General features: G+C 43.2%; 1 protein-coding gene across 1 annotated transcript; it reads right to left on the reverse strand.

Annotated features, from left to right (window-relative positions):
• Nucleotides 1-5,012: 5,012 nt before the first annotated feature.
• Nucleotides 5,013-14,792, reverse strand: LOC129173628 (CMP-N-acetylneuraminate-beta-galactosamide-alpha-2,3-sialyltransferase 1-like). The gene is made up of 7 exons (XM_054764684.1): nucleotides 14,700-14,792; nucleotides 12,974-13,033; nucleotides 9,369-9,568; nucleotides 7,701-7,880; nucleotides 7,191-7,236; nucleotides 6,993-7,112; nucleotides 5,013-5,768 (listed from the first exon to the last, which is right to left on the reverse strand). The coding sequence occupies exons 1-7, from the start codon at nucleotides 14,790-14,792 to the stop codon at nucleotides 5,586-5,588; spliced, it is 882 nt and encodes a 293-aa protein (XP_054620659.1). The 3' UTR covers nucleotides 5,013-5,585.
• Nucleotides 14,793-15,755: the final 963 nt, after the last annotated feature.

Raw genomic sequence — 15,755 nt, forward strand, 5'->3', positions numbered from 1 at the left:
TGTCATAATGTCCCCTAGGAATTTTCATATACATTGGAGGATTCGCTGGCTTCGAATGATCCAATAATTCATAACCATTCTCACCCCCACGTATATTATTCCATGTATGACAATACATAATTTCAGCTAAAGCGACCTCGTAAGCTCCATCCAGCTCTATAGGTTGTGACAATGTTGTCATATAGTTCGAGCTGGTATTGCTCGGGAAAATGTCATTACAGGCATTCGACGGTAGTGTCACGTAGAAAGACTCTCGTCCTGTCATTGTGCTGTTTCCTGGTCTTTCTTGTTTCTCTTCTTCCTGAGCTCAACGACCTCGTTAGCAGCTAGCCAAGAGTCGAACTGACGAGGCCACCCTTGCCACCGGACTAAAACCATCTTCTGACCATTTTTAATTTTCCGGTCTAAAATTTCTTCTATGCGGAAAAGAGTGTCAGAACCAATTATCACTTTCTGCAGTTCTGGTTCATAGAATGTCCCATTCAGAATTTCACCTCTTATATCCCTTAACTTATAAACAGGGGGGACTCTGGGGATACGTTCGTTCACTATAAAATATTCATCGCTGAATGACTGTTCATACATTTTATCAAATACTCCACGGTATTTTGAAATCCGTACAATGTCTCCTTCTTTGAATTTAAATACGGATGGTTTTGCGCTCAGAGATAGTGTCCCATATAAATTTTCAAACACTTGCGAGGTCTTGCTAGGGGTTACCTCCGCAGGTTTCATTTTTATTCCACTATGATAACTGTTGTTATAGCTATCGAGTAAATCTTGAATTACGTCTATATACCTACGAGTGTTTTTTGCAGTGAAGTACCGCCACATTTTTCCCTTCAACGTACGGTGAAATCTTTCCACCACTGATGCTTTCAGTTCACTTCCTGTTGCAAAGTGTTGAATGTTGTACTTCTTCATTAGTTTTTCAAAGAGTCGATTAAAAAATTCTTTCCCTGAATCCGTTTGAATTTTAGCCGGAATACCACTCTGGTCTAAAATTGAAGCAAAAGCCTTTGCAACTTCAAAGGCTGTCTTGTTTTTCAGTGGTCGTGCATAAGCTTTCTTGGAAAATACATCTATTACTGTAAGCAGGAATTTAAACCGATCATTGTCTTTAGACAGAGCACTCATATCACAAAGATCGGCTTGAAATTGATACAAAGGACGAGGAACAAAAACACGATTTCTAGCATAAGTTTTTCGTGCCGTTTTGTGTAAGGTATATGCATCCTGAGCTGACAACCAGTCTCGCACTTCATCCCCGCTAACTTTTTTTCCCATCTGCTCTTCGACAGCCTTTTGAAGTCTTTCAACCCCACCATAAGATCCAGCTCTTGCAGGATCATAATATATACTCTTCAGCATGCGTTCTGTCTTCTTTGAAGCCATGTCTACTAGTGAACAGAAAAGATCATACGACAATGTTTTGACTTCGACTTTATTGATGACCACACATGATTAGTGATTACACAGTTAGTGATTACAATACATGTTTTATATTAAATTATTTTTTTTTTTTCAAAATTGAAGCGTGTAAAGCATGTAATACATTTAGCAACTGATCAACATCAACTTTATCTCCATTCTTCAGTTTACACACCGCTACATCGACTACATAGGTATACAAGACGTGCATGAGACTAGAGTTGAGACTACACACAGAAATATTCCCGATAATGCCCCGTAATGTTGCTTCAAAACCATCGCTGTTTAAGTCTGACCCGAGATACACCAGATTCTCCCAGTGGTCTAAAGGACCCTTATCCCTTACAATGGCCATCACTCTTTCAAAACGCTCCAAGTCTTTTGTATCGACATCCCCGCTTGCCAGATATAACGATGTATCATTGATCCGATTAGCAATTGCATGTTTTAAAAGAAAACTGTCAACTGGTTTAGGGGGTGGTTTAAAATAATAATTTCCCATTTTGATGAATCAAGGATTCCAGAAACCGAGGAAACGCTGCAGCAGATCTTCCCTATCCGTGTCGTCTTCTATGTAGGCGCGCCTGATCTCTGCAACTTTCTCCAGAATGTTTTCTTCAGGCTTCAGATCGTAAAGAAAAGCCTCCGCTGCTCCTTCCACTCTAGCATCCAGTATGTCTAACCCAAGTAATTCCAGTGTATACTTGAGAGCTGGAAGAAATTCCCATGTCATCAGATTCTCTGTTAACAGTTTAAAGTTAGTGTTGAAATATCCAGGTTCTGGAGGATAGAGACAGGGATGCTGACGTTGAGAAGGGTGATCGACTTCACAGCCGTAACAGTCTTTTTTTATCTGCTCCTGCACCACCACTTGCACGGCACTAGCCACGCACGCCTTTACAGTGTCTAGAAATCCGCCACTCGCCGCTATCGGAGACTGAGGCGCGGGCGAGTCTGGAGGCGTCAGGACCGCTTTGTGTGCTCCTACGGAGTAGACTGGAGCAGGCGCTGCCTCTTCCCCGCTGTCATTATCCCCCCAGTATGGACAGTAGGATGGAGGTCCGCATGGTAGCTCGCCATGGCTCTGTCCATTGTCGAGGGATTGGGAAAAACAACCGACTGTATACATCGGTGAGCCTTCTGGCACCTCTCGCTCAGTCACCTTGGGTGGAGAACCGGAGCTGGCTATGGATCCTCCAGTGATCCGACCAGGGGTGAGCGCCATGTCCCCCTTCACCATGCACGCGTAGGGATCGGTCTGGTACTCTTGCGCTTCACACGTCGTGACAAGGGTCGAATCATTCTCATGATAGCGGTGGAAAAGTGGCCTATACATCTCAGCGTGTCCTGAAGATGTCTGAGAAATGTTTGACAGCCAGTTGAGAAGCTCTTCATCCCGGATTTCATAGCTGCTGCAGCTGGTGCTGCTGCTGCCGACGTTGTTTCCAGCAAGAGAGGTCAGAGCGTTGTCCGAGGAAAAATCAGCCATGATGAAGTAAAGTACTTTCTCTATTCCCACTTCTTCTGTATTTATATTTTAAAACGAGTGGGTGTGTCTGGTAGGCCGGTCTGAGAGGCGTGTCTTGTAGATGGAGGGCCTAGTGGGAGGCGGGTCTGGTAGGAGGGTTCTGGTGGGAGGGGTCAGAGAAGCAGGACTGGGAGGTCTGTGTAGAAGGCGGAGACCCGCATGCGTGATTACGCGGAATCAGTCTCCAATTCAGAAACATAGCCTCTCCCGGCCAATCCATCAGCCTCCAGTTCTCTGTCAAAAACGGGGTTCAGATTTATCCGCCTTTTAACACTAGCCAGCCTCTGTCTTCCAACACCGCCTTCAGCTCGAGTGGTTAACCTCTTCTCCAGCAGGTCATGCCTCCGCTTCACACTATCTTGAGTGAAAAACAAACTCATTTCTTTCAAGAGATCACCCAGCTTTGGGAAGTCTTCCACCTTGAACGCCAGGTGAATTGGGAAATGCCGCTCTTTCTCCATAACAGTTCTTGGTCTGACACTATTAGCATCAGAGGAGCCATATCTCACCAGCAGCCAGATGTGTGATCTCGAACAATCGACGAAAAAAGATCCCTCCCCTTCACGCTGTAGCGAATCCGTTCTCACCGCTACACTTGGCGGCATTCTCGTAAGTCCTACTTCCCCTTCATCATGCACATGCTGCATGTAATCGATGAAATCTTGAATGGAGCTCTTCAGTTTTTCAAATTCAGTAGAATAAATTCTCAGCTGCGTAACCTCTGGTTCCATATATTCATAACTGTATAGATCCACAAAGGGAACTACTCCCATACCTCTAAACTCACTAACCACCAGACGTCCCCCGTCAAGATGCAGACTCTTTTTCCTGAACACCGCCATTTTTTTTTTTTTCTCCAGCAGTCACTCATAGTCTGACTGAAACACTCCTCGTTATATAAGACATCTCATATATTTCCACACCCCCTCACCACCTTAACCACGCCCATCAACCCTCCTCTAGAATAATAGCCACATTCTAATGTAAATAACAAAGTCACGCCTCTTCCTTTTCCCCACACCCCCTCACCACGCCCCTCCCAAATGATGTCATCTGATGTGTCAAGTCATCAATCATATTTTGACAGTTAGTTTCTGACGATTATTTTTAATGATTAAATTTATATGACGTCATCACATTTTGTCACTTAGTTACTCTAAATTTCTCTTCTGTTGCAGATGTACGATCGTAAACCTTACTCCCTGACACCTTCAAACTCACGCTAGACGTCGAGCTTACAGCTATATCTGCCTGGTAACGTCGGTGTGTAGAAGCTTTGACCAACAGTATTTCTGTTTAACCTTTGACACACTTAAACAGGTGTTCATCTACTCCGCTAACTATTTAATAAAGCATTATTTCTCTAAATGACTTGTAATCATTCACTAAGTTATTAGATGAATTGATTAAATAGTTATATCTATACTGTACGTATTTTAAGACGCTCAACAATAACTCAGTCAATAACCACCAATGCAAACGGTTATTCTAAAATCTACTTGTAACAATGATTTACCCATTCAGTCATTTTTTTCCTACATTAGACAGCATAAAAGGTACTAGTTTGAGGACTTGGCTCCACCCAACAAGCCAGAAATAAATGAGACTGTCACGTGACCTCATTAACATCCTGGTCAGGCGTTTGTTTAAATCTGTCTACAGTATCTGAAAAACCTCTATAATTATTATATTTGAGAGAGCAGACACTTTCTGAGCCAACTTCTGAACAGGTGAGCCGTGACTCTATCATTTATACAGTGCTGGATATAAGTTTTACTGGGGGGGTCTCCAGCAGGTAGTTAGCGAGCTATATAATGTACATGTCACCCTACTATTGTGAGTCGCTTGCCTAAGTGTCAAAGAATATGTACGTCAAGTGTCGTCCCTCGTTTATCGTGGTCAGACCTGACCCGAATTTCAGCAATATTGGATTCAATGTTAAATAGTATATTTTTTAACATGATTAGTGTTACGAGTGGCGTTAAGCCGGTGGTTGGACCCCAATGCAGAGACAACAAAAGCAAGGTGTAGAGTTTTATACCATACACTCCACGGCGTGGGAAATAAACATACAAAGCCGAAACAAAGCACAAACCAAAATACCAGGTGAAGCCACACAAAAACTGGGAACAAAAGACGCTGCTGACTTCTTGCAATGTTAAGGTAATGTAATGTAAGGTAATGTCCTGAACACTCCTGATTGGTTGATTTGTCCATTTACGTCAGCAATAAGCAGGCATCTATTATTGCTATTGCCAGTGAATACAGCAGCATTGCACTACTTTGTAAACATGCAGTGGCCGTACAATTGTGCTTCTAGCTTCCATTTTAGAGCAATTAAGTCTCACTCACAATGAAACTGAAGCTGGCAGTCTGTTCAATTAATTCACAATTATGCCACATCATCCACAGTGTCGACACCCATATGAGGACATGTTGAAAGAGTCTTATTTTATTAAAAATAACTCTGGCAACTCTTTGTAGACCTTTGATATAAATAATCCAGTCATATTGATACAAAAATAGCAGAATCCATAAAAGGATATTCAGGTAAGCACTCATTTGGTGCTACAAGACAACATGGCAACAAAATGTAGAACAGAATGGCACCTGTTGCGTTTTTTTTCTACGCTTTTTGAAAACACCCTCTAAAAAACTTTAATTGTTGATGCACAGCCATCGTTCGTAGCATGTGGTACTCGTGTTTTCCATGGTGTAATCCAGTTTTAAAGTTTGGATTTTCCCCCACTTTTCCCCAGTAATGACTCCAGTTCCCGTTTCTGTCTGCTCCGTAGCCAAACACATGGACCTGGAAAGACATAAAGACAACATGCTACTCACAAAAAGTCGGAAAAGTGCGACTTTTGGGTGAAAATTCAGGATGACCCTAAAATGCACTGTAACCTTTCCAGGTGAACTTAATTTGACATTTTTTTAAAGTTGAATCCAACTGTTGAATGTTTTCGTACATTTTGCCCAACTTGCTGTTGGATGATTAAATGTCCTACTTCAATCAAAATTGGGAATCAACCATCGTTAATCATCTTCATCATGAAGTGGCTCACATAGTTTCATCAGCAGGTTGCGACAAAGAGACTGTCCATCCATCCATCCATCTTCTTCAGCTTATCCGAGGTCGGGAAGCTCAGACTTGCCTCTCCCGGGCCACTTTATCCAGCTCCTGCAGCGTATCCCGAGGCGTTCCCAGATCAGTTGAGAGACATATGTCTCTCCAGTGTGTCCTGGGCCTTCCCCAGCCACCTCATCTGGCGCCTCTCAATGCAAAGGAGCAGCGGTTCTACATCGAGTTTCTCCAGGATGACAATGCTTCTCGAATAATCTCTAAGGGAGAGCCCAGCCACCTCACGGAGAAAACTCATTTTGGCCGCAATCTTGTCTTTTCAGTCAGTACAGAGAGACTGGGAAGCTTGAATTATGCTCCAGCGTATCAGCGCCCGCTTAAGCTACCCCTCCAAACTCCATCAACAGCGACTGTGATTGGTCAGCATTTCTATAGTAAAGGTTCCACTGTACTATGGTTCGAGTCATTGATTGGTTCCAGAAGGGCTGAAACGTAAAGAATGTAAAGAATCCTGTAAATGAATCAGTTCCAGAAAGCCAAAAATGTTAACACAAAACACCTTTTTATAGTTTTACATGCAAAAAAAGATGAGTTTCTTAGGTTTTTTTGGCCAACGTAGCCGGTGTTTCAGGTGGCTGCTTCTACATGTTTGTGAGGAGATTCCGCCACGATTGAGCGTTTTGCTGGGGAAATATTTCCCCACGCAAACGTTCCTTCTCCTCACGATGATAGCATTTCAGTCATATTATGTCCATTTCGGAAAGATTCCGCGTTTAACGTTAGATTACGTTTTATTGGCCAATTCCGCTAGTCTGTTAACGCAGAAATCCTAGGGCCCTATCACTACTTACAGCGCATTTTAGGACATTCCACCCAAAAGTCAAGTATGCCTAACTCGTTGTGAGTAGTGTGGGACAGGAATAATGAAGTGACCACTTCTGTGCCACCCACCTCGTCACACATGTGCAGGGCCAGAATCACGGCCAAAAAGCCAGTGGAGGGATACCCGCGCCTCATTCCCAGCCACGCTCGGTTAACGTAGGCAATGAAGCCCGGATTGACCACCATCACCTTTTTTTGAAACTCAGTCACATCATACATGATATTCTTTCAAGATGCAGAGCCCTTTCAAAATAATATAATACTCACCAGACTCTTGTTTGCTCGTATGGTGGCTCTCACTGGTTTGTATGACCTGGTGGAATCAACACAAAGGGTTCATGAGGGGAATAGCGAGGGACTCTCTGAAGCTGCTAGTAAGCATAGCGGCGCACATCAAGTCGTCCCTCGCCACTTCGCGCTTCAAATTTCATGGTTCAAGTTTTAAAAAATGTACCACTCATTGCTCTTAAGCCGCTGGAAGGCTGCACTCCCGTGCTAGATTGTACTCCCATGCTCACCACGTCCTCCGCATAGAGGCAACTCCTGTTTCTGGTTCTGACTTTCTGGCATTGTACTCGTGACTTTGTCCTGTTCCCGCGTACCGCTTAGAGCGGCGGAGGTGACTTTTTGTTATTAAATATCTTTTTATCTTTGTGTTTTGCTTTGCTTTCTAGAAGGTCACAAGCGGAGAGGCAGCAACAGAGAGCGGGAGTTCAAATTGACAGGTCAGTATAGGTTCCACCGGGATGGCCTGTACTGTTTATGAGTAGGACTCACGTTCCATTAAATCCCGTGGTGAAGGCTTGCTGGAGCCACTCCAAGTCCAGGATCTTGAAAGGTAACAGCACAAGATGAGTGGAGTCGTTCAAGTCTAGGGCGCTCTCTGGATACATGAGGCGATGGCTCGTTTTAGTCCCCACGTCTTCTTCGTATCCTTTGGTAGGAGCGTAGTTCATTCTACATAACCCCGGTGGGGTTAATAAGGATAGCACAGCGTTTAGTGTGGCGTTTTTACATTTACATGACAAGCATGTCAGTAGCAGCTACAGTAGATGGCACTCATTAGCCCTCCCCCAAGGCCACTCAATCAGTCGGACTAAAAAAATGTGGTGGTGCTTGGCTTCAAGTGGAGAGTAACGGCAAAAATTCCTTCACTCACAATTTTATCCAGATCTTGCCATATATTTACAAGTACAGTATAGTAACCCGGATCCGATATCACTGTATACATTTATTAAACGCCTGATGCTCTCCACTCACTTTAACTAGTAGGTTTTTTATTGACCGTGGGTGTGTTGATGTATAGTCGTTCCTCATGAATTGGTTCCAGATAAAGTACAATAAATGCAATATTTTCATAGTTAGAGCAAAGAAAACCTGTTTATGACTTTATAGATACGATTTTTCCCATAATTAGAGCCCTGTAGACACGAAATAACACCCATGCAGTCACCTGTACACTCCTATTATTCCTTGCTTACAACACATCGCTCACTGCGCAGGCTACGGGGTCACTGCAGGGACACAAGAGACGGCCGCCGCTTTAAGCATAGCAACTAGCTAGCCTCCAAGTTATTTATTATAAACATGAGAAAGGGTTTCAAACGGAGTGGGGAAGAAGGACAAAGTAAGAAGCCAAGAACTTACCACTTCCACACGGAATGGGAGGAGAACATTCTTTTGCTATGTCATGGTAAACTCCATGCAGTGTTAAGGTAAGGTAATCTATGTCTCATCAATGTAACATTACTGATGCCTAGTGACCAGAATACTACATATACCTTGTCTTTCAATATTTTTTGACTAATAATAGTCCATAGTCTGCGATTGGCTGGCGACCAGTCCAGGGTGTCCCTCGCCCTTTGCCCGAAGTCAGCTGGGATAGGACCAAGCACAATCCTGCGACCCTAGTGAGGATGGAATAGTCTACAGTCAACCGGAAAAAAAGCGGCAATTTATTATTTAATTTTCCAAAAAAAAAGTGAGGGAGTGAGGTTCCAACCGCGATGTAGCGAGTGACGACAAAATTTGTCAAAGCACGCGCCCCTCCTGTGTTGCCTGTGCTTTCTGACAAATGTTGGCGTCCATAACTGACTTGAAATTTCTCACACAGGTCAATGTGCTCTACAAAACACCCAGTGTAACTTTTTGCCTGTTTCGACAAACCACCACGAAATTTGTTACACGCCTTTAGGGGACTGACAAGCTCATGTGTGCAAAATTTCAGCAAAATTAGTTGAAAATGGCCGCCATCAAACAAAACATAGCAACAAGTTTGTTCTTAAATCGCTGACGGCTTGTCTAATGCTTATCAAACTTTGAGAATATCTTTCTTATATGTATGCTCGCATGTCTTCCACAGCATTCTGAGCTCAAAGGTGGGCACTGCGTCATTTACTGAGATGGGAAAAAATGAGGACACCCCATGGGGTTATTGTGATTTACCTTAGAACCACATCATGAGCATCTATCAGATGTCCGTATCGAGAGCCCTTCAAATTAACGGAATTGCCCACCACCGCGCAAGTCCTGCGGCGGTCAACCAGGCTGACCTCTGCAACCTTTGAGATGGATGGAAACGTCTTCAACAAGCCGTCCACTGCTCTTTGGTAGGAAGTGAAGCTGCGCCTTTCAAACTGCAATTGCTGACACATAAACAAAAGAAGCAGGTTGGATGAGCCGAGGTTGCCAACAGCGACGAAGCATGAAGTGTTTACTGCACGCTTGCTTGACTGCAAACTCACCCCCCACCAGTTGAACACGTCCTTTGAAAGTTGTGTATTTGCTGTTAAAAACGGCTCGACGGAGCTATCGAAACGCCGCGTGAACCAGGGGTCGTCCTCGGCGCGGCTTTCGTACACAACCCACTCCGGCAACAGTTTGCTCATAAGCAGAAAGAGTGGGACAAATAACAGCAAAACGAGCACCTTCTGTTTCAAAATGATATTCATGCTTGCTGCTGGCATGTGGTTTCGCTCTGTAGGCAAAAATTGGGGTAAAATATTACTTATACTAAATTGTTATGGTAATGGTAATGATTAAATTGATTTGAACATGCATACAAGTTACTTTGGAATACAACACATATTACAATTCACAGTCCACATGTCCAAAAGGAACATAATGTGGTAAAATAGTTGTCAAATTTCTTGTCACCTTAGCTACTTCACATGACAATCATAATAAATCGTATGTGTGAGATTGACATAACAGAACCCAGTTGATAATTCAAGTTTCAAGAGTTTTTATTGTCATATGCACAGTAAAACAGGTAGTTCTGTTATGCAGTGAAATTCTTGTTCTGTTCATTCTCCCAAAAAAAGAAAGAAAAACACAAGAAAATGAATAAGAACATCAGAAACATAAATACCAACAAATAAAGCAACAACAACAGAAGAGACATTAATACAAACAAATAAAGAAATAAATAAAAGTGCTATGAGTGTGTGCGTGTGGCGTGTGTGAGTGCTTCGATGAGAAGCCTGATGGCCTGTGGGTAAAAGCTGTTCGCCAGCCTTGTGGTCCTGGACTTCAAACTCCTGTAGCGTCTGCCTGACGGTAGGAGTGTGAATAATGAGTGTTGTGGATGTGTGCTGTCCTTGATGAGGTTGTGTGTTCTGCGTAGGACTCTAGTTTTATAAATGTCTTGCAGTGAGGGGAGGGCTGCCCCAACAATGTTCTGTGAGGTCTTGATCACCCGCTGGAGTGCCTTCCTATCACGTGTTGTACAGTTACCGTACCAAACAGTGATGGAGGCGGAAAGGACACTTTCCATAGTGCATCTGTAGAAGCAACTCAGGATTGTGGTGGACATGCCAAATTTCCTCAGTTTTCTCAGGAAGTACAGTCTCCTTTGGGACTTCTTCAGAATTTGTTGGGTGTTGTGAGACCAGGTGAGGTCCTCGCTGATGTGTGTGCCAAGGAACTTGAAGGTTTTCACCCTCTCCACCTCAGTCTCATCAATAAACAGGGGTCTATGCGGCTCCTTTTCCCTTGTTCTTGGGTCGATGATCATCTCTTTAGTCTTATCTGTATTGAGAAGGAGATTGTTATCACGACACCAAGCTATGAGGTCCGCCACCTCTCTTCTGTATGATGTTTCAACACCACCAGTGATCAGGCCGCTGACTGTAGTGTCGTCCGCAAATTTAATGATGCTGGTGTTGTTCTGGGATGCCACGCAATCGTAGGTGAAGAGCGTGTAGAGGAGCGGACTCAGCACACACCCCTGTGGGGTCCCAGTGCTCACAATCCTTGAGCTGGATGTGCGATTGTGGACTCTGACTGACTGGGACCTGCCTGTTAGAAAGTTAAACACCCAGTTACAGAGGGAGGGTGACAGGCCAAGTGTGAGGATCTTATTTGTGAGTTTGTGGGGGCTGACTGTATTAAAAGCAGAGCTATAGTCTATAAATAGCATTCTGACGTATGTGTCCTGGCCCTGTAGGTGAGAAAGGGCTGTGTGGATGGCAGTGTTGACTGCATCATCCGTGGACCGGTTCTGGCGATATGCAAACTGTAGAGGGTCCACAGTTGCCGCCGGGATGCTCTTTTTGATGTGGGTCATGACTATTCTTTCAAAGCACTTCATAACAATAGGAGTGAGTGCTATAGGGCGATAGTCATTCAAGCAGGTCACGTTGCTCTTCTTGGGTACGGGCACTATGGTGGTGGACTTAAAGCAGGTCGGTACAGATGCTTGTGCAAGCGACAGGTTAAATATATCAGCAAGCACATCAGCTAGCTCTGATGAGCAAACCCAAAGTGCACGTCCTGAGATGTTGTGTGGGCCTGCTGCTTTTCGTGGGTTTGTTTTGTTCAGAATCCTGCGCACATCAGCTGATGTCACCAGGAGAGGTGAGTCCTGTGTGCTCAAGTTCAGCTACCCTCTCTGCTCATCCGGAGTTTGGGTGTCGAAGCGGGCGTAAAACTCATTCAGCTCGTCGGGAAGAGTGGTTTGGCTGGACGTGGCTACGCTACTCCGCTGTCGATACTCCGTGATGTGCTGTAGCCCACATGCGCCGAGGGTCTGAGGTGGAATAGTAGCCCTCCAGCTTCTGTCTGTACTGTCTTTCGGCCTCTCGTATGGACCTCCTCAGGTCATATCTGGCCTTTTTATAATCCTCAACAGTGCCAGTGACAAATGCAGTCGAACGAGCACGTAGCTTAGCCCTTACATCACAGTTCATCCACGGTTTTTGATTAGGGTATTTTCTGTAATACTTGGTGGTGGTAACAGTCTCTATACATGTGCTAATGTAGCCAGTGACAGCGGAATCATATTCATTCAAATCAACAGTACAATCTTTCCTCCCTGCTGCAGTTCTAAACACATCCCAGTTTGTGCAGCCAAAGCAGTCCTGAAGTACTAGTCAATACTGTAATGCCCTTGTTGTGGGGAAGGAGAGACTCACGTCGCCGATGCACTTTAATCGCTTTATTAACAGCGGTTTATTAACCAAGTACTGTAGTTCTTTACAACTTTTATCCGCAGTCCCACAGTGCCCTCTACTGGTCAACATGTAACAGTATAATTATATGTATTTGCAAACACAAGCTTCTAATCACAGACATGTTAATATGTGCGCGCACAAATTCAAAATGGCCACCAACCTGTCTATAACGGCCACCTGCCTAAAGCGGCCACTTTTGCCGTTTCCCTTTAGTGGCCGCTATAGACAGGTTTGACTGTATTTGGTAATATAATGGGTGATTACTGACAATGAACTCACAAGAATGAAGAGTTAGTAGTGAGTGTAGTATTGTTTAGACAAAGAATTGCATGTACACAGTGTTATTATATTATTATAATTGTTATTATATAATAGTATTATATTACAGTATATTATAATATACAAATTATTTAAAATTATTTGTTTATTTTAACTTGGGCCAAATTCTTCTTATTATTTTTGCCAATAGCACTACCTAAATCACGACATGAAATGTCAAATACCATACGCCCGTCTGACAGTGTTTGCAACTAAGTCCAACTTAAATGAAATTATTTTCGTGATTAATGTTCAATATCAATTTGTTTTTTGTCTTACCTGGTCAGAGAGAAGTAAGTCCGTCTGTACTGAGTGAACAAATGATTGTGTTAGGGCAACCTGAGGTGTGTGTTCATGTGTTTAAGAAGAGGAAATAACTGCACACTAAGGCTAAGAAGTCAGGGGGAGTGGCTTCCCTCTCACAGATTAAAATCAATGCAGGTCAACAAGAAACAGGCTCTTTCTACATTTCCAACTATCCAGACTAGTGCACACTAATGTCAAGTTCTCTTGGACTTAAGCCAGCCTGCACTTGAAAAGGCAGAGAAGAGTGTAAAGGTGGCGAAATTTCATGTCTAGAGGTCTGGTATCATGTTAAAAACCGAAAGTCATATACAGGTTTTCTATGCTCTAAATGAAATAAATGAAAATATTTGATTCATAAATAAGGAATCCTACTTAGCTCAGGTCTGAACCAATTAAGTGCAATAAATGATGGATGACTGTATCTGTCGCACACTCAGGGTTGTTGTGGTTCACATTTAAACTATGTAGCAACTACCGCATGTCTTGAAAGTGCATTTTTTAACCATTGGTGTTCCACTGGGCTCAGTCCCTGAGCCGCTACTTTGTTGGTCTTTACACTGTGAGATCTTCTTATGTGCTTTTGCTTTAGCCAGTGACTCAGAACATTTTCACTGTTCACTTTGAAGAACACATCTTGACGTCATTGCAACAATCGCACACATTGTCAACACGGCAGTGCTTTGTACACTGTGTCCTTCACCCGCTCCTCACATTCTCACCCGACTTTTCTTTTCATGTCTTAACAATAAAAGTAAGACATATTCAATTTTGTCGACTCCTGGGTGCCTTTTCATCGTGATTCGATGAAGTTACCCGGCAGAGAACGTGCTATCAACTGAATCCCTCACTACTTTTTGTATCTTTTTATCACTTTTTCCCTGTAAAAAGCCTTTGCGACTATTTTACTTGCAAAATTTATCAGAAGAAATCCCAATAGAATAAATGTCATGATCTGACATTCACTACATTAAGGTTTGTTATTTATATTTGGCATCCCAAATGTTTTCTCCTGGAGGTGCTTGTGAAACTATTACACTGGCAGCAGTCGAAATGTGGATACATGTGCTGCATTTTAACACCATGTACAGTAGATAATGGAGTTGCACTAGTTTGCATTCATCTGTGAGTATGTTGACAGTAAATATGCAAACAGGTGTGTCCTTTTCAAAAGCTTAGTGTTTTTTTTAGTGTGGTCCGGCAGAATGTGTTCACAGGGACAATGGAGAGTCTCGGTTGACACGTGCAGGACAATAATGCAGCTACTCCAGAATGCGACTCCATCCTCAGTCCTTTGTCGGCCGTACACCAACAAAGGCGGTGGGGGTCACGTTGCACTTGCTTGTTATTTATTAATCCGTCTCAACGCCAAGGGAACATGTTTGACTGTCTGCCAGTGCACCTCTACAGGAGCGTGAATTACCTTTGCTTCAGTGCATCTGGAGTATCTAAGATACACGTTGGTTGGTGCGGACGTCATCCGGGTGTCCATGCTGGAATATCCCAGAGGACGCAGCAAGACGCTCTGTGTTACAGTATATGACAATAACACTGCTGCTTTTTATCCAAAACCAATCTGTTAGCTACACTGGTATTAGTTGCTATTGATTTTAGTGCCAAAGAGATTTTGGTCGTTTTCAAAGCCAGTAAGATGTTAGTAGTTTTGAAACACGGTGCTGAAAATGTATTCTCCGTTCAGTACTTGGAGCAGCCATGGAGCAGCAACAGCCACGTGTTCGCCGACATCAGGGTTCTCAACTGGTGGGTCGGGACCCAAAAGTGGTCGCGGATTCATCCTGGGTGGGTCGCAGACTGCTAGTCTGAAATGACATAAAAATAGGTACTTGGATGTAAAATTGAGAGCAATGTTTTAGTCATCTTGGTATGTGTACCTTACACAGTTCAAGTTAAATATCTATTTGTGGTCTTTTGATATTTAATATTAGCTTATGCATTATTTGTATGCATGCAGTTGTCATGTTTTTCCTCATTTCCTTGACAAAATGTGTTAATAAATTCCTCTAAAATGGACTTAGGACACCTAATTATGTGTGTTTATGTTTCAAAAGATGATGGGCGATAAAACAAAAAAAAGACATACATTTGTAAGAAATAAAAATGGCTAAAAAACCGCCGCCATCTTTGCTGTGACTCATCAAAAACACAGGCACCGCGCACAGCAAAGCCAAGAAAGAGAAATATTCCCAACAATAAGACAGTGATAAGATTGTACATTGATACTACATACTGTACGTGTACTGTATGCATTTGTTTTTCAACAGTTACAGAACGAGCAGCGTCGGCTGGCCCTACATCAGTTTTGGAAGGTAGAGCTGTGTTGACAAAGCAGTTCCCTGACCATCTGATATAACGGCCACAAAAACAATCAGCCACAACAGCTATGTTGTTTGACTGGCGGCGACTGACTGACTGACAGATCGACTGCAAGATACAAGACGAGTGAGAAGCTGTTCCTGTTTAGCTAGCCCTGAAAGTTGGCATGAAAACCCATATTATTTTTCTAAGATTTGTAGACTATGACTATATATACATACATATACAGTATATATATATACATAACAGTAACATAACACGCATATTTTTGGAAGAATACCCGGGGAAAACCCATGTACGCACGGGGAGAACATGCAAATTCCACACAGAGATGCCCAGCGGAGATTCAAGATCTTCCAGATCTTCCACATCTCCTGACTGTGTGGCCAACATGCTAACCACTAGGCCACTACGTGGCCCATTT

This window comes from Dunckerocampus dactyliophorus, chromosome 20 (assembly GCF_027744805.1).
Source record: "Dunckerocampus dactyliophorus isolate RoL2022-P2 chromosome 20, RoL_Ddac_1.1, whole genome shotgun sequence".
Classification (NCBI taxonomy): Eukaryota; Metazoa; Chordata; class Actinopteri; order Syngnathiformes; family Syngnathidae; genus Dunckerocampus; species Dunckerocampus dactyliophorus.